Consider the following 24,474-nt stretch of genomic DNA (forward strand, 5'->3'; position numbering starts at 1 on the left):
CCGTCTCCTCCGGCTGCCGCGCGCGTCGCGCTCTGCTCCCGCGCTCCACGAGGGCCTGCGGTTCGGGCCCTCCACCAGCAGACGATCTGGCCCGCACATCTTCCATCCCGACGGCTAGAAGGGGCCCGGGGGTGGACGGTATTTGAAATACCGTCCGCCCCCGGTCGGTATTCCGGACGCCGACCACCCGGCCTGGCCGGTCGTTGCAGCCGCGCCGCCTCCGCCGCTCTCCGCGTGGCTCGCCGGAGGGACGCGGACACCACGTCGCGCCGTCGAGGAGGAGGCTTCTGCCTTCCTCCCTCCACCCGCTCGATCGCAGCGGCCAGGACCGGCGAGCGCTAGCTCCTCCTCGAGCGGCTCCTGGCCGCGTGCGCCGCGAGACGCCCTGCAGCCGGCCGGCCGGCCGCGCTCATGACCGGCAGCGACACGGTCCGGCTCGACGGCGGGGAGCGCTACTTCATCTGCGGCGCGCCGGGGCACTGCGCCGCCGGGATGAAGCTGCAGGTCCGGTCATCAGCGGCGGGCGACGCCGGGTGCGCCAGGACGTCGCCGCCGCGCGGCGCACTACACGACTGCTACGGCAGCCCGCCGCCGAACACCACATCGCCCCTCGCGTTAAGCCCGCCGCCGCAGCCCCGGGGTCTTCCGCCAGGCTCAGCTCCGTGCCTGTCACCGTGCTGTCGCTGCTGCTTTTTTGAAAGAATGCTGTCGCTGCTGCTTGTTGTTGTTGGCCTCGTCATTGTCTACCTGATTTGCTCTTTCATTCATGCCGCAACACAGCCCAGAAATTCGATCTTATGGCAGTATGTTCAAATAAATAATTACTAAAATGTGAAATAATTTCTTCAGGTTTTTTGAAACTCCGAGTCCGTTTCTGTTCCATTGCCGATGGAAACTCCAATCGAGTTTCTGAAGAACAAACAAGCCCCCCCCCCCCCCCCCCCAAATAAAACGGGCGGCCTTTCCATCAAGCCGAACACCACGAGCAGCGGTCAGCTAACAACAGCTTGCAAGCCGGAACCTGCCACCGCGTACTCGCAGTCTCGACCTCGACGCACCAGCAACCATGGCGGCACGGAAGATGTCGAAGCTGCGTCTGCGCGCCATGATCCTGCTCGCCGCCGTCCTGCTGCTCCTCCTCCCCTCGGCCGCGGTAGCCAAGGCCATGGCCATCGACGCCAGCAAGACACAGCGCCTTGATCTGCCGGACGGGCTGGTCGGCCCGAGAGCGTCGCCTTCGACCGCCGCAATTGTGATGCAGCTGTGATGGCAACTCATAGTACAGTGAAATTGCAATTACGCACTTGAAAAAATAAATTCATCAAATATAGTCTTCATGGATCTTGGTTTGTTAAGCACAGTTTTTCCAACAACCTGCTACAAACGGATCTGGAATCGGAGCTACGGTTTAGAAGATATTGCATTTTTTCAATCCGAATTAAGAAAAGATTCTCTTCATGCATGCTTCCTGGTGGGTGGCGAAGAATGAGCTGTGATTGGTTGTCTGCATCTAATTTTGCATGCATGAGGCCGGACCAGCAATTATACGAGACCTACAGAGGGTCTGTGCATTTGCTATAGCAAATACACCTTGTTGCATTTTAGCCTCGCCGTGTGTGATATATATATATATTATATATATATATATATATATATATATAGTCTATTTGGTATCCAATGAGCTGAATATTATTCAGCGCGCCGGTGGCACCACCACCATCCGACGAGCCAGTAAAAGCACCGCTCTTTTAAATTCATATCAGAACGTAGCCACCGCAATCATTGCGCTTCAACTCCAACAAATTTACTGGGCACCCACTAGAGATAGTAAAAACTCCCATCTAAATGAGTAATTAGACGCAGAACCTTTTTACAGTCCATGTTGCCAACATCATCCATTTAATACGAGGACGGTTGGAAACTCGAGGATTTTGCCATTAATACCTCCTGCTGCAAATGCAATTGCGGCTTTTGCAAAGGCAATTGCGGCTTTTCCTCCCCTAATTTTCTCTCTCCCTCATTAATTACCATCCCCTCTCTCCCTCACCACCTAGGGGCTCCTGCAAACTCGCCGGAGATGCTCATCCCTAGAGGCTCCGATGGACCAATTGGAGACTCATGACGTCGGATCCCCCTCTCCCCTCGCCTCACCCGATGCTTCATCAAGTTGTGATTTGGGATGCCACCTTCGTCGTCGACTGGCATAGCCATGATTCAGGTGTCCACCTAGTGAGGCTCGACCACCACCGCTTGCCGGCTAGTCGGAGCCATTGGCCGCCATCGGCTCAACCTCTGGTGGAAACGAGGTGAGTTCAACCACACCTACATACTTGTTCGATCCATCACAATCAGTTCTGAAGATTTTTACTCCTAATGTGTCATCAGAAGAAACTAAGAATGTATTTTTACTCCTTTGATCTGGATAACAGCAGGCAGTTGATGATGTCCAAGGCACGGTGGTGCTCGTTTTACTCCTTGATACACCGCACGACGAGCACGCTACAGCAGTAGTTCATGGCTCCGTGTCCATGAGTTTATGACGATTTCAGAAGCTAGCAATCTATTTTTTTTATCATTGTACTCAAGCTACCATTTTAGGAATTTTTCTCTCATCCAAATGATGTCCATAGTTCCAAAAAAAAATTATAGTTGTAACATCACGCGATGCAATTAATACTCCCACTGAAAGCCTTATAGCTTCCTGTAAGAAACTTTGTGCCACGTTTCATATCAATATTTTTTACTATGCATAAGTAATTGATTCATATTCAACTTGTAGTAATTATTCCTCTATGAAAACTAGTTAGTATCAAATTACTTTTCAATTCAACTTGTAGTAATTATTCCTATATTGTACCGATATTACTTTTCGACACAACTAACAGTAATTTATCTCTCCAGATAACTCATAGTGTAATGCCCATATACACTCGATATAATATTTTAGTGTTCAAAGGAATGTAGAATAGGCAAGGAGTAATAACTAACTTGTATTTTAGTGTTCACATAGGCAAGGAGTAATAACTGTCCGTATAAACAAGAAATAATCCTTGGAGACCAAGGGTATAACTGTGTAGAATTCAGAAGGTGCCTGAGGATCCAAGAAATCAATGGTGCTAAAATCAGATGTAAAATTTGTCTACAGCTAGTTTTTATGGTTGCAGAACAAACCAGTAGATTTTTATGGTCCTAGAGCTTGGCCGACCTCTGGTTGGAAGTGCTGCTGCTGCGCTTTTTACTCCCACCCACGTCAACAGCGTAATTTTAGCTTGTCAGGTGGTTGTCAGGAGGTCCAGCGACTGCGCGCATAATTACCGGTTAACTAAAATTGCACCAAAATTTCCGGTAGAGGTGCTTTATTGACATTTCTAATAGTCAAACGTGCAATAATTGTCATTACCGCGATAACCCAGTGTCTCTGTGGCCAACTCTGCATTAAATCACTCATTAACCAACTTTTACTACCCCTCAACGTTTGCACCGTAATTTTCTCCCGCCGGACTGTGGGTGGCGCTCCGCCGTGAGCGTTGAATAATATTCAATACCCGGGATGCTAAATAGACCAGTGTTCCCTCGCGTTTTTTCCTCCGCGCGTGCGGTTCGGCAACCTTGCGCACCCGCACGCCCTTCCCTCGCGAAGCTGGCGCCCGCGTCTCTCCTGCTTTTCCCCGCACCCACGTGCCTGCCTTCCTACCGGTTTTCCTCTCCCCACGTAAAAAATAGAACGAAATTAATATTATGCACCAACGGCTTTAGTAGTTTGGTAAATGGACTACTGACATTCTTGTGCACAAAAAAAATCTGTTGTGATATTAACTGCAATAAAAGATTTGTCTTGCTGTTGCAGCAGCCACAGGAAAGTCCATCTTTATTCTTTACGATGGAACTACGGATGTTCTTGATTGTTCTACCAGTTGTAATAATTAAAGGTTTTTCTTCTCATACATATGATTAATTTATGCTCATACTGCAAGCTGCGCCACCAACGAAATTCAGTCTTCATCATAGATTTTATATTCTGACTTATTGTTCGTGTTGTCAAAAATAAAGAATTTCATTCTACAAAGATGAGGTATTTCTGATCGTCTAGAGATCCAAATATCAAATAGTTACACTCTTAATGATTTTTATGATATAAGAAATGAATTTTTGAATTCTACAACTCTCCCACCAATGATATTATTCAATGGTGAACAATATATATTTTAAACAATGCAATGTTTTTCAGTGAAACAGGCCAAACTTTCCAACCTAACCAAACAAATTGTTACAGTTTACTTTCTGAAATCCAAATTGCAAATTTGACACCTAGAGAAGTAAAAAAGCACCAAGCTTTGGTTTGGAGAAAATGCGGTGTTTGGGTTAGCAGAGATTGGGGGATTCACGTCCCATTATTGTTGGCCTTCTGTTCATCACCTCCAGCTTGTTAGTAAGAATGGGTTCGACAAGATGGCAGGAGAACCGATCCCATCATCTGTGCAGAGACAACAAATCACAACATCAGGTATTAAACACGACTACACGAAGCCAATCAGGCATACGATAAGCATTTCAGATAAAATAAGGCATATTGATCACGCAAACTAGTATCATGATTCATGAACCATAATGTGTGGAGGGACCAAAGCTTCAGAACATCTGGAATCATTAAGAAAGTGTATTGATCCAAATATATTAACTCATATCATGCAACCAACTAAACCAGATCTTCACCTAGATCTAAAATCGAACAAGCAAATCAGATCAGCATCTTCGGGTGAATGCATATCAGACAGTAACAACTAAGAAGCATGCACCCCTGAACCTTCACATCTATGAACACAAAAAGTTGCATATCTGAATTCTGAACAGCAACTCATCTAGTCGTATTCATAAATAAAAGTCATCAATTCATTTATAGGAAAAGAATAAATTAAAGCTCTAGTAATCTTAACAGGTATCTCTCAGCCAACAAATAAATATCTAGGTCAAGCTATGGGTTCTACACTTCTCAATCAACCCATTACTGCAAACTTGAATTAGTAATCAACAAGAAAATACCAACACAACAATTTGCTGGATCCCACTCAGTCATGAGTCCAAATAAATGAACAGGAGCTGAAGTAAAAGTCTGACAACAATGGGAAACCACACACTGAACCGGTTAGAGATCTAACTCAGCACCTGGAACTTGGCAAGAAGATATCCTACCCTCAGCATCTGGACAGAGGCGCTCTGCACGCGGTGTGCGTGTGGGATCCGGACAGGTCTGGGGCTTCACGGCACATCGTCGGGCGCCTCCTCATCTCCTGCAACTAGTTGGTTGTGATAGGCGTCGGCTGCTGAATCGCTCCCATCATCCCTGCAGAGAGAGAGAGAGAGAGAGAGAGCATAAATACCATGTATGTGCAACCGATTGGAAGAAATCCATGTGCGAGTACCGAGATTGCAACAATATGTGCCCAAAAATGCACTAGTACCTGCATAGCTCCTCATACCAATGAAAGAAATCACCAGAGATTCATCCGTGATCAGTGATCGAGTGCCGCTGTGAAGTTAATTTGCAAAATTGAGGTGAAGTGGCGTAGCCGAGACGATCGCCGGAGTGGACGCGTAAGGCCTGCTTGCGCTGTTCTTGGAGAGGGCGGGGACGGTGCTGGGCAACCAGCACGAGTGACAGCGGCTGGCGCAGGTACGGAGACAACCGGCGCCTTGCTACCGCGGGTCCAGCGCGACCAACCGACGGTGAAGCGCGAGCTGAGGAAACTCCTGCTGAGCGAAAGGTCGGCCGATGGGTGAGTTCGGCCGGCGGTCGACGGCAACGGCGGCGGCAGGTACTGACCGGGGGCCGACGGCGATGGGAACGGAGCGACCACGCGGATCTCGGAACGAACAACGGCGAGCAGGACTCCGGCTGGCGGTCGACGGCAATGGCGGCAGCAGGTACTGATCTGGGGGCAACGATGACGGGATCGGTGTCGCGACTCGCGTAACGACGACGGCAGAATCGATATACTTTGGGGGGGAGAGGAGTTGACGACTGGGAAAGAAAACCGCCGCGCGAGGTGGGTCGGCAAAACCGGCGTGGGGGGAAGAGGAACCACCCTGCGCGGGGCGGGCGCGGGCGCGGGCGCGCCGGGTGAGTCGATCGTCCTGGCGTGCTTGGTACTTGCGGAAGCCAAAAGGTGTGCAGTGCACCTTCTTGCACCAAGCGAGCCTGGCTCGCCAGAAACGGAGATTTTTCTCGTATCCGTGGAGCCAGGCCGCAAATTGCTTTTTGCATGAGCTAAGCCAGGCCCCAAAGGCAATACAGCAAAGCAAACAACATGACCTTGCATCGTGGGAGCCTAGTTAGTTAGGGCGGATACACCCAACCAATCACGCCCAGTTGCTGGTGGGAGCATGCTTGACCGTGCGACTGCGCTCAAAAATGGACTGGGGCGGCGCCGCGCCTCAGGTAGCACTCGTAGTCGTAGTGCTCGAGCTCCTCGCACATCAGGTGCCCGCGGGTCCATTGTCACTGCGGCGGCGGCGACGTCGATGTCTCCCTGCATCAGGGAGTTGCTCCTAAACTGCTCGTTGAATTGGCTGCCAGAGGAGCTCGTGGGGGGCGCCTCTCGTAAATTTTTCCTCCTCTCTACCTCTCCACCTCCTTTCCCACGGCCCGAGCGCGCGCAGGCGGGCGCCGAGCACCGCCAGGCGGGTGAGATTCGCCGGTCCAGCGACGGGAGAAAGAAATTTCGTTATTAGATACTCAATTTGCATGCCTCACGCGTTTTGGTATTCAATTAGCAGCGCTATTAAAATATAACATCCCGCGCGTGAATTCTTTCGATTCGAGGGATTTCATCCCTTTTTCTCAATTTCTCTTACTTTTCTTCTCATTTTCATTTTACAAACACATTGAAAAGACAACATTGCCCCTGACCTTATCTGTTGCACCGACTGGATCAATGGGCCTGGCAACTCCTCCCGTCGTTCTCTCACCCCTAGAAATTCAACCGATTGCACACGTGTGAGAGCATGACCCGTCTCTAGAAATGAGTTTTCAGGGGCAAAACGCAGGGGTGGCTACTTGCACCCGCCCCTAAAAATGAATTTTTACCCGCCCCTACAAATTTTTCGTAGTAGTGATATGTACAGGACATTAATTAAACATTAGAAAAACATGGTGACATATTGATTCCTTATTATGATCTTTTGGAGCAACTTATTATTACTAGTTTTTTGACCAATTCAGCATGCTTGTTTTTCTGAAGTTTTAACTCCTCAATGTTATTTGTATTGTCAAGTATGCTGGTGAGAAGTGCTTTTACATGTGCTGGGAACTTCTCTGTGGTTTGTTCATCCCACCTGCCATCCATTAATATATTGTCCAAGCACAAGTAGAAATGTTTTGTTAAGTTCTCCTATGAATTTGAAGAACTACGGGCTGCTGCGCGAACTTTTCTATGGCTGTGGTGATGGTAGTACTCTCCTCTGTGGTGTTATAGTTGTCCTAAGGGTCATCAAGCAATGATGCTAATAAGCAGTGGCGAATCCAGCAACCAAATCAAATCAAGGGGGGCTCATCTCCCTTCTCTTCTTCTTTCTCCCCTTCTCTTCTTCTTTCTCCCCCTTCTTCTTCATTCTTTGGTCCCAAAAATGGAGGGGGCTTAGGGGTGTATCCATTGATCTTGGCAAGGTAGGGGTGATTGATCCCCCTAGCCCCACTTGTAGATCCGCCCCTGCTAATAAGAGGGTGAAGTTTGTCAGTAATAGGGTTCATAGAGTGCTCCGAGAGTCCATTCTGTCCCGTGCAAATCTCGTCTGTTCATGAGTGCAGTGCACGGAGGCATTATTGGCATTGAATTTTATGTTTCTGTTAAATTTGAGAACATTATCCTTTTTGTGTTAGTAGTCATTCACCAACTCTGCCAACAACCTTTTTCAGATAAGATATTTTGGGTATTATTTGGTTCAGGTAAGCGAAACCTTCAGGCAGTATCAGGTGTGGTCATTGCAGTCTGCAAAAGTATGTACAAAAAATTAACTGCACTTTATCGTATAGGATCGTAGTAAGCTGCTGCTGCTGACTGCATGCATATAACAAATTGAAATAAACTGTCTATAAAACTGAAGTCCTGCCATGCATCTATTTAGGCCTTCTTTGGTTACACATGGATTTATTTCGGACCGGCAATCATAGGGACAATAAGGGACTCATTTTAGGTATAACAAAAGACCGGAATTTATTCCGGGCTAAAAACTATTGCAACAAAATATACTCATAATAGGTACAAGAGACCTGAATTGATTCCACACCTCTCAATTCATGGATTGATTCCCGATCTCTTGTTCTACCGTACCTATCATGAATCTATTTTATTATAATTAGTTTCCAACTCGGAATAAATCCCGGTTCCTTGTTATACCTATTATGAGTCTCCTGTTATCTCTTTCCGGAACAAATCAATGCATAACAGAACAAGACCTAATATATTTTTTTGACCAAATAATGTTATATACTGTATATATATGGATTTGGTGGTTTCCCATAGTTTCGGCAGAAGAAAATCAATCAGCCAGGTAAACAAGCTAGCAGAAAATATCATTACTGATATATGACTGCACTCACATAGAACCAAACCTTACATGACCAGATTAAACCTCTCTGAAGGGTAATTTGTACCACATTAACTAATTATTTGGCTGATATATATAGGTGTAATGTTTGACACAAACTAATAAGGTAACTCGACATAGGCCATTAAGAACTTGGAAATTATTCAGCAAGTTGTGGCCGGGTAGCTCCGATCCTCGTAGCCAGATGAACATCTTTGGGCATGATCGTCACCCGCTTGGCATGGATGGCGCATAAGTTGGTGTCCTCAAAGAGCCCCACGAGATATGCTTCTGCTGCCTCTTGCAAAGCAAGCACTGCATGGCTCTGGAAGCGCAAGTCACTCTGCATTCAAAGCCATCAAGTGATGGAACAGTACATATATAAGAACTCCATGGAAAAAAATGCTATTAGTATTTAGATGATCCTACAGATGTTTCAAATATCAAGACAAACCAAACATATATTTAAATTACCTTGTGGAACTGGGCAGCCTCTGGAAGGGCATCTTCCTAATGAGCAGCCTCTGGAAGGGCATCTTCCTAATGAGCAGCTCAGCGCCCTTTTGGTACTTGCGAATTTCACTGGAGTAAATCGAGTGGAAATTAAAGTGGTTCATTAAATTTGCAGATAGAAGGAAATTAAAATATGAAGTTGAGAACTTGAGATTGTATCTACCCGTACACAGTTATTTGCTTGAAATACACTAGTAAAAAGCTGCTGCGCATACCGAAGAGCTACCGTCCCAGGGTAGTAACGGCGAGGCTTCTTGACGCCTCCGGTTACCGGAGCTGTCTTACAGGCGGCAGCCTATATATGGTCACATAACCATAACATATATAATAAACAATTGTGTTAACATGCAATATCTTGTTAAGTACAAATTGTAACAACATGTAAAATTTACTTATTTGCACCAAATGGTAAATCATCATGAATGTAACAGATTATGAGTAATATATATTGTAAACTATTTTTAAATTGAAATCCTTTCGAGAAACAGTAATAAGTATCTATATATTTTACGCTTAGCAACTACTAGTCCATTGAAGGAACATAGATAATGTCTTATCTATCTATGAACAAAAGTACAGTGTATAATGGTGCCCTTACACGAAGAATGATGAACAGAAATTAACCCCACAAAAGAAAAGTGATGTAAAGAAAATTATCAACTTTAATTTGTATGAAGAACTCGTAAATAAATCCAGCACGAGGGTGGGGATTACTGTCTACCTTAATCATACTAAGATTTTCAAACCAAAATCGACAGCATCGAAACCCTAGAATCATGTACACACTTAAAAAATGCAAGAACGAAGGTACCACACACCAGCAGAACTACTAAAGCATGCGTGCCAATGGCCAGCAGCAAGTAGAGAATACAGATCACCAACCTATTAGTACAGGTAAACATGCATGAAGGAGATGGGTGTATTTTATTTACCTCTCACAGATCGTAGTGCCTCTGCTAGCAACTGCTTCACGTCCACACGCTATGTAGCCGGTGTAACCCTTCAGTTGACGATGCCCCCGTTGGTCTGTCTGCCTGCCTCGGTGCAATTTGCCTGACGGGAGGCGGGGCGCTACTTATAGGCGCGTACGCCAGGGGTGCCAAGGATTTAGGTCGGTTTCTGCATGATCCGACGGCTGAGATTGTGTTTGTGCTGCCGATTAGTCTAGGCAAATGGAGGATTCCTATTGGCTGGTGCCACCGTGACGGGGATCGTTGTTAATTAAGCACCAATTAACCTGGCGTATAAAGTTACAGCGTAGCTTTCCTTCCTTAGGATCGAATGAAATACCTTTCTGGGAAGTTGGATCTGAAATCTGATACATTACAGATTTTGGTCCCTCAAAAGATGAAGTATTTTGTACAAAATCATCCAAACGCTTGAGATATGTAACAGGCCAACAACCAGCATACATATGAATCTCCGATCTGGCCCCAACGCGTGACGTAGGCGTGGTAATGGGCCATGGCCCTAGTAGCCTATTCACAGCTTAACATGGTCCTTAAAATTTTTAGCTCAAAATTGTATAAGATTTGAGCAACCCTTTTAGAGCCCAACACTTAGATTTTCTAGGCCAAAATCTATGATCCTTTACCACCTCTAGCCACACGTGCCACCTGGACGTGCCCATCAGCCAGCCAGGCCATGGGTGAGATCAATTCGCGGATCCTATATATCTTCCGCAAGTTTTTTTTTTATCTTTCACTGTTTGAGATTCGTACAAACAATCAGAGCCGTTAAATCTACTCAAACTCTAACTTTCTCTCTCTCCTCAACATTCCCTCCCTCTCCCGCACCCACTACCGCTGCCCGCTGCCCGCCGCCGCATTCTTCCGCTGGTTGCGCGCTGCCCGATGCCGCCTGCGCTCGCTGCCTACGCGCCGCTCGCCACCGCTGCTGCATCCGCTGCCTGCACGCCGCCCGACCCCGCCACCTGCGCTCGCTGCCTGTGCGCTGCCCGCTGCCCGCCCCTGCTGCCCCAGACGGATAATGCGAGCAGCATCTAGCAGCGAAACCAAGCATTAATCAGTGGTGTTGTCGCGTTGAGGACGCACGAGCCGAAAACCAATTGAAATCAGTACCAAGCAGCCAGCTAGGACTCGTGGCCTGCGCACAAATCCCTACGCTGCGCACCGCCACCGCCCCCGCCCCTCCCCGCGCCCGGAGAAGAAGGCGCGCAGCTCGCCGGAGAAGAAACTCCGTGTTTAACATTTCGATTTTGGTATTTTCAACATTTCATGCTTTCAATTTCAACATTTCTTCTTTACAATTTTAACATTTGGAAAGTCGAATGTTGAACTTGTTTAAAAAATATTGAGTTAATTTTATCAAAATATTGAACATGTTTGTAGCAGCTAATTGGGCCAAAGTGGACTTTAAAGATGAATAGCTTATCTATCTTCCGCAAGATATATAGGAGCCCCTAGATCAATCCTCCACGCCAACAGCCTTCATCTCTCCCCAAACACAAGCTGTTCATCATCTTCTTATTCTTATATTCGCCGACTCCGATCCGATGAAAGCAAGCTAAGCTCGTCGCCGACGATCCCCCCCCCCCCCCAACACACAAACACACACAGCGCAGCTCTATTCTATTTTGTGGCTCTCTGAATCATCCTTCCCCATCCTTGGTGAGGTCCCCCATACCCCTTTCAACCCTCACGAGCATGGCCATGGCGCCATGGTATAGTTCACCTTTAGACCATGTGATCAAGGGGAAGAACGATTGCCACTGGCCCAGAATTTGTTCTTTCTTTATTGTTCCAATGCAACTAAATGGAGAATGATGTTGGTCCACAATGAAATCTGTTTCTCTCAACCAGTTGGCCATAGCGTATCACCTGTGGGCAGTCCTTGAACACAGCTTGGATGAGAGAGGAGCGGTGTTGTCTAGGGTGCCGCTCCAAGCGGTGGTCAGCTCCAGAGTAGATGCCGAGTGAGAACTCGATCTTGACGTAATCCAAGCCACAAAAGTCCAAGCTCAACGTGCCTCCGCTCCATGCGCATCTTGTCTATATCTCTGGCTTAGAGTCGAAGTCGGAGCTGAGGTTAGAGTTGCGATCGCGATCCAACTGCCAGTCAGTGCAGTCCAACTGCCGCTGCTGAGCGCAATCCACCTCCAAGCACCGTTGATTGACCCCCAGCCATGGTGCTATTCTACTCCTGCGCCCCTGCGGCCTACGCTTCGTGCCTGGCCTTCGCTAGCCACTCTCCCCACCGCGAGGTGCACTACTGTGCTGACCCACCGGCTCACAACGCCGTCACACCATGCAGCGTGGCCTCGCACGCCCATGCGCGCCTCCAGCCAAGCTCATCCGCATGTGTTGCATGCCTAATCGGTCTGCCTCCTTCCGCGCTCCTCGGTCCACCTACGCCGCACCACACCACCTTGGCCACCACCAGTCGCGCGGCACCTCTAGATCCAAACCTCCGCCGCTCGATCTGCGAGCGCCGCCACCAGATCTGGTCACGAAAGGAGCGAAGAGGAGTGCCGCTGGCTGGATCTGGGCTAGGGAGGAGCGCCACCACCTGTGGGCCCACTAGGAGAGAGGAAGGAGAATAGGAGAGAGAAAGAGGGGGTGGTAGATAGATGGGGAGATAAGAAAGACTCTGATACCAATTCAAATGATATCTAGGCAAAATCCACAATGCATGCCTTCAGCATGTACATCAATATAATAGCTATGATCATTAAGTTATAAGGTCAATGATTTATGAAGGAAAACTAGCTAAAACATATACAAGATATGTATATAAATATAATCTTTATCCCACCAAGTTTGATAATCAAGGCTCTTTTGGGACATGCACACATCTCTTGCACGTACAAGTAATAAATCAGATGCAAATATGATAGACAACTTTTTATGGAACAGGAGTGGGCATGCCCCTACTGGATATGTATGATAGACAACTTGACTGAGAACCTATCTTCTTTTACACTGTAGAAACCATTCTGGAGCTTAACAGCAAGATGTAGTTGAGAATAGAGCTCACTCTCTACCATGCATATATTTGTACAAAATAGGACCATGTAAGCTGATGACAGTAGTAGCTAACACGAGTGTAGATAAAATTAAACAGCCCAAATTTACAAGTTTAATGATCATGATAGCCAAGTAATGTACACCGTATCTTAATTAGCAGGTTTGCATACAATATGCGGCCACTACTTGATGCTAGCTGGATCATCAAGCAGTACCAAAGTATACACCATACCATAGCTACAGGTCACATGGATTCACGTACATCGAAGTTATAGTGTCCTTGATGCTGAGCGGCAAGGTGTACACATCATCACGCTTGTAAAAGAAATCCATTGTTCGTGCAACATCAACTGACTTCTCGAGAAACTCCATGGGTCGCTTCTGGTTGAGGTATTCCTCGACGATGTCCATCCATGCTTCTTCAATTACAACTTTAAGCTTTTTCGTTGGCTTGCTCTGCTGTTACTCCATATTGCTTCATGCAAGTTTGCACCGTGGATACCACGTGTTCCGAATCTTGTTCCCGCTTGAAGGGACGAAAATTGGTAATAATAATTAGAAAGCAAGCAAGCCATTGATGAATATGCAGCATGTAACTATCTATATGTATACCTCATGTGACATGATGTCATTTCCAACGCGCCCCACAGCAGAAACACCTCTCATAAGTTTGGGAAAGCTGAATGCCCAATTAACATCCTCCTCCCTAGTAGTAGTCCCATCTCTTAGTGAAATGAGCACAGCGATTATTATTTGCATACAGACAATGCTGCGCAGGGATTTTTTGAGGTGCTCATCAACAGTAGTTGGTACATAGTATTCATCGCGCCAATTCACCTCAGCATGGTAGAATTTGGCAGTGCAGATCACCTGAATAGACAGATGTACAAGACGTTAGAATAAATATTATTAGAAAACATGATGGCATGTTTCTTTAGTGTGATCTTTTGGAGTAACTTACTAGTTTTTTGACAACTTCAGCATGCCTGTTTTTCTGAAGTTTTAACTCCTCCTCAATCTTGTTTGTAGTGTCAAGTATGCTGATGAGGAGTGGCTTCAAATGTGCTGGGAACTCCTCTGTGGTTCGTTCATCCCACCTGCCATCGATTAATATATTGTTCAAGCACAGGTAGTAGAAATGTTTGTCAATTCTTTCGTGATATTATTTGATGAACTACTGGGCTGCTGCGCAAACCTTTCTATGGCTGTGGTGAAGATAGTACTTTCCTCTGTGGTGCAACAATAGTTGTCATAAAAGTCATCAAGCAATGATGCTAACAGGGTGAACTTTGTCACAATTGTCCGCGGATACGAGTAATAGGGTTCATAAAGTGCTCCGAGAGTCCAAAAATGCATCTCCACCATTCTGTCCCGTGCGAAGCTCAGGTCGTTCCGTGAGTGTAAATCCTTCCACCATCTATAACTTAATGATTAAATGACTGTTATTAGTAGTTTAGCACAGTGCATGCACACACTACTTGTTGGTAAGATAAGTTCGTAAGCAATTCCATTAAGTAAGTTACTACCAAATTATTATGCATGCCTGTGTCTCCTTACACTGTCAGTTCTTTCAGCTCATCACAGTAGATAGTTTGCAAGATGTTGTAGTCCAGCTTTGCAAACTCCAGTATGGTCCCATACTGCACAACCTTCTTCTCGTATACTTGAGATGTAGCGCCTTGCCTCCACCCTCTCGACCTACCTGAACCGAGGTGTCTCCAATGTGCATCGCACTTCCTCTGCCAGCTCTGGCTCCAAATTTTTCAACATCAAAGATTGGAGGCGGCTCTTGTTGAAGGTGATCATGTCGTCGAGTATCTCCTCCCCATGAGTTCTCATATTTGCAGCATCATACAACATTAGCAAGCAGCTGACATCGTCACTTGAAATGTTCCCTTGCTTGTCCCTAAACTTCTCAAACACTTCTGCACATGTATTTAATTAGCTATTCATGCTAACACACCTCAAATTTGCATACTATATATGCATAGCCAAAGCATATAGCTTCAACATCAACAGAAAAAAATGAAACATATTAGGTGCAAACCAACTTCTCCGTGCAAACCGTGCAAACTTAAATCTGAGCCACCGGATCCACATCCAAGAAGTATGGAGAGATTGTGTAATTTACAATTAACCGTCCGCCTTGGATTGGGTAATCACACTTTTGCAAATCCCCCCTCTCACTCGCCCTGTGTTCCCCCCTTGGATGTTGATCTGGTGGCCCAGATTGAAGTTTGCATAGTTTGCATTGAGAGGTTGGTTTGCACCTGGTATGCTCCCAATAAAAATACTATAGCATCACACTGAGATGGTATATCCATGCTTCCTAAGCAAATAGAACCTCAATGAGGTGATGTAGAGGTCATCGGAACCTCCATCCTCGTCATTATAGATAGAACAAAGTAGGTCATTAATCTCCTTCTTGTAGTGGTAGTCCACCCCTATCAAAGTGTCAACGAGCTCCAGCTTCTGAGCCAGGTTGGAGGAGGCAGCGATTTCCAGTATCATCCTCCTCACCTCCTCCTCCTTTATCTGTGCCCTCTCCTTCATTGACAGGAGCTGCATGCAGTAGAAAAAACTTAGTAGAGCAACAAACACCTTATCGACAGAGTATGGTCATTAGGTTAATACTGTTTACCTGTGATGGAGTCAGTGCATGTGGCATGGTTGAGGAAGAAATCACCCCAAGGGCTGGGGCTGTAATGCCGGAGATGATTAATTGCGCTCTGACTGCGGGGTGAGGGTGATTGGTGCTGCCATGTCTGGTGTCGTTGCCTCAGAGAGAGCGTCGGATCTGCTGGAGATCAGCCAGGCTCAGGCTCGATGGAGAGCTACTTGGCTGGATCGGAGAAGATGATGGGTCTGCTCTGCGGGGACGTCGTCTTTATATAGAGATGGATCGATTGGCCGGCGTCAACATCTGTCACTGCAGCTGGTAATGTCTCTGATTGATCATCAGTTGCGCGTGTGCGTGTACATTGCGACAGGCGATCTGTCCGAATCCACGTTATCCATACGTGACGTGTGTGGGTTCTGCTTGCGTCCCCATCACAGATGTTATTGTTTAATTTTCTGCTTGCCCATTCGTTCATGGTGTCTTTCTCTGCCTGCTTTCTAGTTGTGACATGCATGGTGGCGTGTTTCTTGTCACAACCTTTGTTAGTTATCCTCTCCTAGGATCGGAACAAAGAAGAGCCAAATTACATCATTCGAGCTAGTCTCCATGTTGTCATATCATCAAGAAACCATATTTAGAAGCTACACTCTACTCCAACCTATACATATGATGTCTTGGTGTGGAATCCTATTTAAACTCACTCTCTTTTATCTACCCATGTTTGTTCTTTATTACTTTCTTCCCCCAATTTTCTTCTCTTCTCTTTAGCTGCTGGAGATAGAAGCTACTCTTGATTCTGAACAAATGAAGTTCAGAACACAAGAAAAGGAAAGTTGAGGTTATAAGGGCAGGGCACAGTGAAATTATTACGTGGAGTATGGTTCACCAAAAAAAACAGCCAACATGAGTTTAGACAAAGTGTAAAAACAATGGCATGCAGATTGCCGTATTGAACGAGCATACGGAAGGTGCATTGTCAGCTGATTGCTGAAATTGTCAGGCACACGCTAGCTTCTCTCAGCCACGCTTGCTTCCTAAGATAGATGCAGCGTCAGGATAAATTGTCAGGCTACACCGTACCTATCAGCCATGCAATCAAAGATAGATAAAGCCTCGATCTGGGTATTCGAGAGCACTCTCATCAGTGACTCAGCACGCATATTATTTCGTTTACTTTACGTCACAAGAATGGTATGCAGTATTTGTGTATGATATGATGAGTGTTATTAGCTGATAAATGTTCATCTACTCTTCAATTACCTGCTACAAAAATCCAACGTGCGTGTTTAGTTCGCAGCAGCAGCCATGCATATCCATTTGTAGCACATCGATCGATCACGTACGTATGACCTCGGGGGACTTGTTGTTCGGGGCTCGAATGATGAAAATTCTTCAGGAAACATGAGGTTTAGGCTGCTTGTTGAAAGAAAAAACAATGAAACAGCTAGACATGGGAAGACGCAGATGCATGCTAGCTAGCTAGCTAGAGAGCTTCTTCAATTCAGTGGCTCCTGAATTCAGAACGTATATGCTAATTAAGCGAGCACGCAGTTGGCACCGATCGATCTCGTTTTTGCTTCACACGTTGCTGGCTGCAGTTTCGATGACAGATTTGGTACGTCCTGGTTCTTGTCTGAAGCTTCAATTCTTCCACATCGATCGGATCACTTGACCAAAGAACTCTGAAGCTGCTCGGCGGTCTGAAACTCCTCGGTTGTTCAATTCTCGGCGAATGCGACGGCGAGGCAGCAATTCTCCAAGCGGTCATCGCCAGGTACCTCCGCCATGGCGCAGCTTGCAGCCCCCGCGACCTGCCTGCCTGGGGACGACGACCGGCTGCGCTCCCTTGCTGGTTGCAGCAATCCCCAGTCGATCCTGCCCGCACATCTCCGATCCGACCGCTAAGAGGACCCGAGGGGGTGGACGGTACTTGAAATACCGTCCACCCGGTCGGCGATTCAACTACCGTCCACCCCCTGGTCGTCGCAACAGTGGCTCGCCGTGGCTCGCCGGAGCGCCACCGCGTCGAATGGACTGTCTCTCGGTCTTGAATCCACTGCTTGCAGCAGCCATGACTGCCCGGCGAGCGCGGCCATGGCCAATTGGCCATGCGGCGCCAAGCTCTAGCCCTCTGCCCAGACATCCGGCCGGCCGCGCTAGCTTTCCTCCACCTCGTCCCGATGCTGCGGCGCGACGACGACGCAGCCACGCAGCTCGAAAGCAGGTCCTCCAGCCGCAACGTCTACTGCACATGCACATCGGCGCCGGCGAAGCGGGCCTAGGAGTCGGAGCTGCGAGATGGCCGAGGCCGGTGGTCTGACGACCAAGCTCCGCTCCGTTCTTAGACGAATGCGACCGACCCCTGTCCGCCGCAGGGACGCCCTCATGCTGGCTGCGCGCCGTGGCTCGCCGGAACGGCCGGAGCGCCACCGCCTCGCGGAGGTTCCCGTCGCTGCGTCTCGTCCTAGAGTCTTGACTCCACCCGCTCTCGCCAGCCATCACCGGCGTGCCGCGCGTGCGCTCCTCGCTCGTATCCTATTCCTGCCCGCGCCGCGGCGCGCCGTGCCGGTCGTCTACGCCATGCTCTCGCCTCCGTGACCAGCAGGCACCATCGTGGTCTGGTCTACTTCCATCCATCCCCCTGTCCGACACAAGAACGCCTCCTGCTGCACGCCGTGGCTCGTGCCGGAGCGCCGCTGCGCCGCTGCGGATGCTCGTGGGCGTCGCCAAGGCCTCGACCGCCTCAGAAGTTTGGGCAGTGTGGCTATGTTCTGCCAGTCTGTCATACATGTGTGGCTGTTCCAAGGTGATACCTAACCAAACATGAGCAATTTGCCTATTTTGCATAATGCTCCAGCCTCCAGGGTTACAACTTACGCGACGATTGGGGAATTGTTGGTTATTGTTTGTTCATGTCAGGCCTTGACTATATTTTAATTGCAGAGTATTGCTTAGTACTGTGAATGCATTTAGAAGCCACGGTTAATTAATGCATGCAATCCAGTGTCCATGTCTTTAGGTTGTTTTTTAAGTTAAACGTCTTTAGGTTGTTTGTTCAGGGTCAAGTCTAGTTCAGTAAGAGTCAGATTGGTCAGTGCTATTTTTTTCCGAATAATTCGGGGGGGGGGGGGGGGGGGGGATCCCCACCTACTCAATTAATCGAAGAGGCAAAGTTCAGCCATACAAGTACTCCCCGGTATCCCAGGGGTGCTACAAAAATTTTGGATGGGAGAGAAAAAACGGGAGGGAGGGGAGGGTACATCAGAGTGATTCCGAGCTTTTCTTTTTTTGAGGGGTCAATTCCGAGCTTGTTGCCTGATTTTTAGTGTTCACTCTGCATTGGCTCTCTTTCCTCATAAGATTCATACGGCGGTGGCGATTGCAAGGCTGTGACTGTCAATCTGTCATCGAGTCTGACAGAATCATGTTTCTGACTGCATCTGGTGAGGATGATCCCATGCTGCACGACATCGCAGCAGCGGCAGAGCCGCAAACAGCCTTCCTTGCTTGCTTTGTCAACAGGCAGATCAGCTGCTTATCAGCGGAGGGAGCTTCGCCTGATTCAGGCGGATGTTCAGATGCAAAGTGAGATGGCCTTCACATCTTCTTCCCTTTCACGACCAATCCTTAAAAGAATACTCAGCTGGGAGATAAGCGGCGGCGGCGTCATGGACGACGACGGAGCAACTCTGAACTTGTGAAGCAGGCTCCGGTGGCGTGAGGCTCCGTTCTTGTTGACGAATGCGACGACGAGGCTGCCGCCCGCTTGCCCAGCAGCAAGCGAGCTCCACCGGCAGGGAACTCGCTCGCAGTCGGGCTCCTCCGGCTGCCGCGTCACGCTCTTGTCTCGCGGTCCACCCGCCATGGCGCCGCCGAGCTGCCGCGCCTGTGCCTGACGAGGAGGATGCATGCCATGTGGCTCTCTTAACTGAATACGCGGCCGATCTCGCCCGCACATCACCAATCCGACGATTAAAATTGGCCGAAGGGGTGGACGGTATTTGAAATACCGTCCGCCCCCGGTCGGTATTTCCGGACGCCGTCCACCCGGCCTGGCCGGCCGTTGCAGGCGCGCCGCTCTCCGCGTGGCTCGCCGGAGGGACACCTCGCCGCGCCGCCGAGGCGGAGGCTTCTGCCTTCCTCCACCCGCTCCATTGCAGCGGCCATGACCGGCGAGCTGAGCGCTCCTCCTCGAGCGGCTCCTGGCCGCGTGAGCCGCGACGCGCCCTGCGGCCGGCCGGCGCCATGGATGCTCTCGCGCGCGGTCTTGCCTGCCTCGTCACCGCCGCGCGTCCGCCGCGCGTCCGCCGCATTCCGCAGCCCTAGGTGCGAACCTTCGTGTCCCTCCTGCCATGCATCCACCTCTGGCCGGCCTTCGCAAAAGAATGCCTCCTGCTCGCGGTGGTGACTCGCCGCCGTCGCCGGAGCGCCACTGCACGATGCCCGTGCCGGCCTGCGCCACCCATGCTCTCGCCTCCCCATGACCACCGAGGGCGGAGGCTAGCAGGTACCATCGTGGTCTGCTGCCATCCATCCTCTGGGCCCCTGTCCGTCGCAAGAATCTGCTACACGCCGTGGCTCGCGCCGGAACGCAGCGCCGCTGCGTGCCAGCCAGGCCTTGGCAGAATGGCAGCAGCCACGGCGTGTGTGGTTATGTTCTGCCAGTCTGCCATACGTATGTGGCTGATTTTGTATTGAATACAACTGGTTGTTGTTCTTCCATGGTGATGCCCAACCATACATGAGCAATTTGCCAATTTTGCGTAATGCTCCAGCCTCCAGGGTTACAACTTACAAAGTTACACGACGATTGGGGAATTGTTGGTTATTGATTGTTCATGTCAGGCCTTGACTAATATTTAATTGCAGAGTATTGATTTGTACTGTGAATCCATTTAGAAGCCACGGTTAAAGCATGCAATCCGGTGTCCATGTCTTTAGGTTGTTTGTTCAGTGTCGAGTCTAGTTCAGTAAGAGTCAGATTGGTCAGTGCTATTGTTCAGGCTTCAGAGTCAAAGTAGTTATGCGATCGATTGCAGGTGTGATCATGCCCGAGTTTTAGGCGCCACTGGGGCCTTGGTTACATGGTGATTAGGACCTTATCTAGTGGGAACCATCGGCTATAAGTAAAGGATGGAAACAAAGAAAAGTTGCTGGCTTTCGTAGCACAAACCACTGAGTTTCAGAGCTCTGTCCCAGAGAAGTTCCAACATGCAGTTTGCAGTAAGTTAGTGTTCTCGTGTTGGTTTCTTGCACAGTAGTTGAGCCTTGTGGATCATTGAAGTGGATATGCATTGGACTTGACTTATTTGTGACAGTATGGACAAGCCATTTGACTGACTGCCTCGGTGTGATACTGTTTGTTTCCACAACCATTTGCATTAATTAAGCGAGCATGCAGTTGGCACCGATCGATCTCGTTTTTGCTTCACACGTTGCTGGCTGCGGTTTCGATGACAGATTTGGTACGTCCTGATGTGCTGTAGCGATACTTGTTTGAAGCATCAACATCGGATCACTTGACCAAAGCAAGAACTCTGAAGCTGCCCGGCGGTCTGAAACTCCTCCGTTGTTCTTGGCTTAATGCGACGGCGAGGCTGCCGCGCCGAACTTCCCCGCAGACCGCGGCCAGGTCCCTCCGCCATGGCGCACCGCGCAGCCCCCGCGCCTGCCCTGCCTGGGGACGACGACCGGCTCGGCTCCCTTGCTGATCGCTGCAATCCCCAGTCGATCCTCGCCCGCACATCTACCATCCGACGGTTGAAACTGGCCCGGTCGGCGCTTGAGACACCGCGTCCATCCCCCGTCGTTGCAAGCAGGCCGCTCCGCTGGCTTTCCGTTGCTCGCCGGAGCGCCACGCCGCCACCGCGTTGCGGAAGCTTCTCCCTCTCGCTCGTTGGCTGCTGCCCGCTTGCACCGAGACGCACCTCTCCATCCCCGGCAGGTGAGGTCTCCAGCCATCCACCGTCTGTCCGTCGCGGGAGCGCTGCCCTCCTGCTGCGCGCCGTGCGTGTCTCGCCGGAGCGCCGCTTGCGGAAGCAGCAGCCACGCGACGCTCGCCATGGGCGTCGCCTCGGCCCCCACCGCCCGAGCTGCACGCACTACTGCACTGCCGCCAACGCTCCTCCGCGCGTGCGCGGAAGCGGCGGCCATGGCCATACACACGACACGAGCTGCGCTCGCCGGGCAGTCGTGGCCTCGTCCGCTCGTGGCTGCTGCAAGCATTCGACGCGGTGGAGCTCCGTCGAGCCATGGAGAGCCAGCCGATCGGAGGCGGCACAATTGCGGAGCTCCGCCGGCTGCCGCGCACGTCGCGCTCTGCTCCCGCGCTCCACGAGGACCCTCGGTTCGGGCCCTCCACAGCAGACGATCTGGCCCGCATATCTTCCATCCGACGGCTAGAAAGGGGCCCGGGTGGACGGTATTTGAAATACCGTCCGCCCCCGGTACGCCGTCCCCCTGGCCTGGTCGGTTGTTGCTGCCGCGCCGCCTCCGCCGCTCTCCGCGTGGCTCGCCGGAGGGACGCGGACACCCCGTCGCGCCGTCGAGGAGGAGGCTTCTGCCTTCCTCCCTCCACCCGCTCGATCGCAGCGCCCATGACCGGCGAGCGCTAGCTCCTCCTCGAGCGGCTCCTGGCCGCGGGCGCCGTGACGCGCCCCTGCAGCCAGCCGGCTTCCGAGTGATGAACTCTGAAGAAACCCCCCAATAAAACGGGCGGCCGGGTACGCCCTTTCCATCAAGCCGAACGCCACGAGAGCAGCGCGCAGCCAACAACAGCGCTCGCAAGCCGCGCGTGCTCGCAGTCTCGTCCTCGACGCACCAGCAACTATGGCGGCACGGAAGACGTCGAAGCTGCGTCTGCTCGCCATGATCCTGCTCGCCGCCATCCTGCTGCTCCTCCTCCCCTCGGCCGCGGTAGCCAAGGCCATGGCCATCGACGCCAGCAAGACACAGCGCCTGGATCTGCCGGACGGGCTGGTCGGCCCCGAGAAAGTCGCCTTCGACCGCCGCGGCGGCGGGCCCTACGTCAGCATCTCGGACGGCCGCGTCCTCAAGTACGGCGGCGAGGGCGGCGGCGCCGGGTGGGCGACGTTCGCGTACAGCCCGAGCTACGCCAAGTGCTCGCCACGGAGGCCGGCGGCGCGCCGCTGCGCTTCACCAACGGGCTAACAAGGTCACCGTGCTCCAGTCCGGCGTGACTTATCCCAACGGCATCGCCATCAGCGCCGACAGGAGCCACCTCATCGTCGCCCTCACCGGACCGTGCAAGTTAATGAGATATTTATGCGGCTTAACATAACGATGTTTCTACGTTTGAGCAACTTTGCATGGGGTCGGCATTTGCATAGTTCGTTGCATGGTATTGGAAATCTGTTTGGAAAAGAACAGCTCAAAATTAAATGGCGCTATATGATCAAGGAGTATATGGAGCTGGAGACCCGGCAGCCTGTGATCGACCGACGGCCTGCTGCTAATGTAGTCTGAGTTCAAAATTGAAACCGTTTAGCTGGGAGCCTAGTTTACAATGAAAATCAGGATTCATTTTGAGCTCCAGGCTCTTGACATGAAGTTTAGAAGAATTTTATTAATTATAAATAGTCGAGAATGGAAACTACTCAAATATTGATCGCCGGTTGACTTGACTTAAAAAAATTTCTATATCAAGATTGACATCAACAGAGTCGCTATGAAAATACTCTCGGGATATGCAATGCATTTTCATTGAAATCTTTTCCTAATTAGAGCTTTAAAATTTTTACTTCTGGCCGACCCTGATAGACTTATATTATGATCGGAGGACCAAGTACTTGGCAATAATAATAATTGTCATGCCGTCGCCGTCAATGTGGTAGCTGGAAGACGAATTCCTTCCATACCATTCATGTCCTAGACCAAGTCCTGTTTTGTGTTTGGTTTCTCTAAGCATCATATAGACATTGTCCACGCGTTTAATTAACCATGCTAATAAAGCTAAGCTAACAGACCATGCACGCTAGTATTCTCACTACCACGACCAGCTCCTTGTCCCTCACTATTCAGCTCCATGCACAATTGCTCGACCATCAAATCCTCTCACCATCATCTTTCCAAAAACAAAAATCCTCTCTCCATCGGCTCTTGGATCCGTTAGCAGCCAAGATAATGGCGGCGAGGTTACAAGCATCCCTGCTCGGTCATCGCGGCGGCGTTGGCGACGCCGGCGTCAACTACACCGTCGGCGCGCCCGGGGGCTCCTGGGACCTGCGGACCGACCTCGCCGACTGGGCGTCCTCCATCGCCTTCCGCACGGGCGACCGGCTCGTGTTCAGCTACGACGCGGCGGCGCACGACGTGGTGGAGGTGACAGGGCGTGTGATTTGTTGTTCTAATCTACTACTCTATTTCTTATCTTAATGAGATGGGGCAGAGCTCCTGCCAATTTGGTTAGAAAAAAAACAGTTGAACATACAAGGGGTGTTTGGTTCCTGGCTGTAATCCGCCATAGCTGCAGTTGTGGCCAGGCCTAAAAAATAGTCACAGCTTGGTTCATGATCACGAGGGCCTAGCAGATACACAGTTTCCAGATGATTTGCTGCAGATTTCTCGCCGTGGAATATCTGCGCCAAAGACTCATGCCAGATATTGACTTGTACCACAAAAATCACTGAATTTACGACACTGTCAAATACATGTGACACATAATTAATTTGGCATTGTTGCTATGGAGAAAAAGAACGAACATTCTTCTCTTCTCCACAAAAAATTGTACAGCCATTGAAGGGGCTAGTAGCA

The 24,474-nt window shown here is 49.7% G+C and overlaps 1 protein-coding gene, 1 long non-coding RNA gene and 2 pseudogenes across 2 annotated transcripts; 1 reads left to right on the forward strand and 3 right to left on the reverse strand.

Moving 5' to 3' along the window:
* The first annotated feature begins 411 nt into the window (after positions 1-411).
* On the forward strand, positions 412-1,267 carry LOC120639327 (uclacyanin 1-like). Its single transcript, XM_039915294.1, has 2 exons — positions 412-614; positions 1,042-1,267. The coding sequence occupies exons 1-2, from the start codon at positions 412-414 to the stop codon at positions 1,265-1,267; spliced, it is 429 nt and encodes a 142-aa protein (XP_039771228.1).
* A 3,848-nt stretch (positions 1,268-5,115) lies between these two features.
* LOC120711348 lies at positions 5,116-5,652 on the reverse strand. The gene is made up of 2 exons (XR_005690242.1): positions 5,460-5,652; positions 5,116-5,341 (listed from the first exon to the last, which is right to left on the reverse strand). It is a non-coding gene; the product is annotated as an uncharacterized LOC120711348 (long non-coding RNA).
* A 3,091-nt stretch (positions 5,653-8,743) lies between these two features.
* Positions 8,744-18,284, reverse strand: LOC120639328 (annotated as a pseudogene).
* On the reverse strand, positions 13,145-15,795 carry LOC120711347 (annotated as a pseudogene).
* Positions 18,285-24,474: the final 6,190 nt, after the last annotated feature.

The sequence above is a fragment of the Panicum virgatum genome, chromosome 6K, assembly GCF_016808335.1.
Source record: "Panicum virgatum strain AP13 chromosome 6K, P.virgatum_v5, whole genome shotgun sequence".
In the NCBI taxonomy this organism is placed as follows: Eukaryota; Viridiplantae; Streptophyta; class Magnoliopsida; order Poales; family Poaceae; genus Panicum; species Panicum virgatum.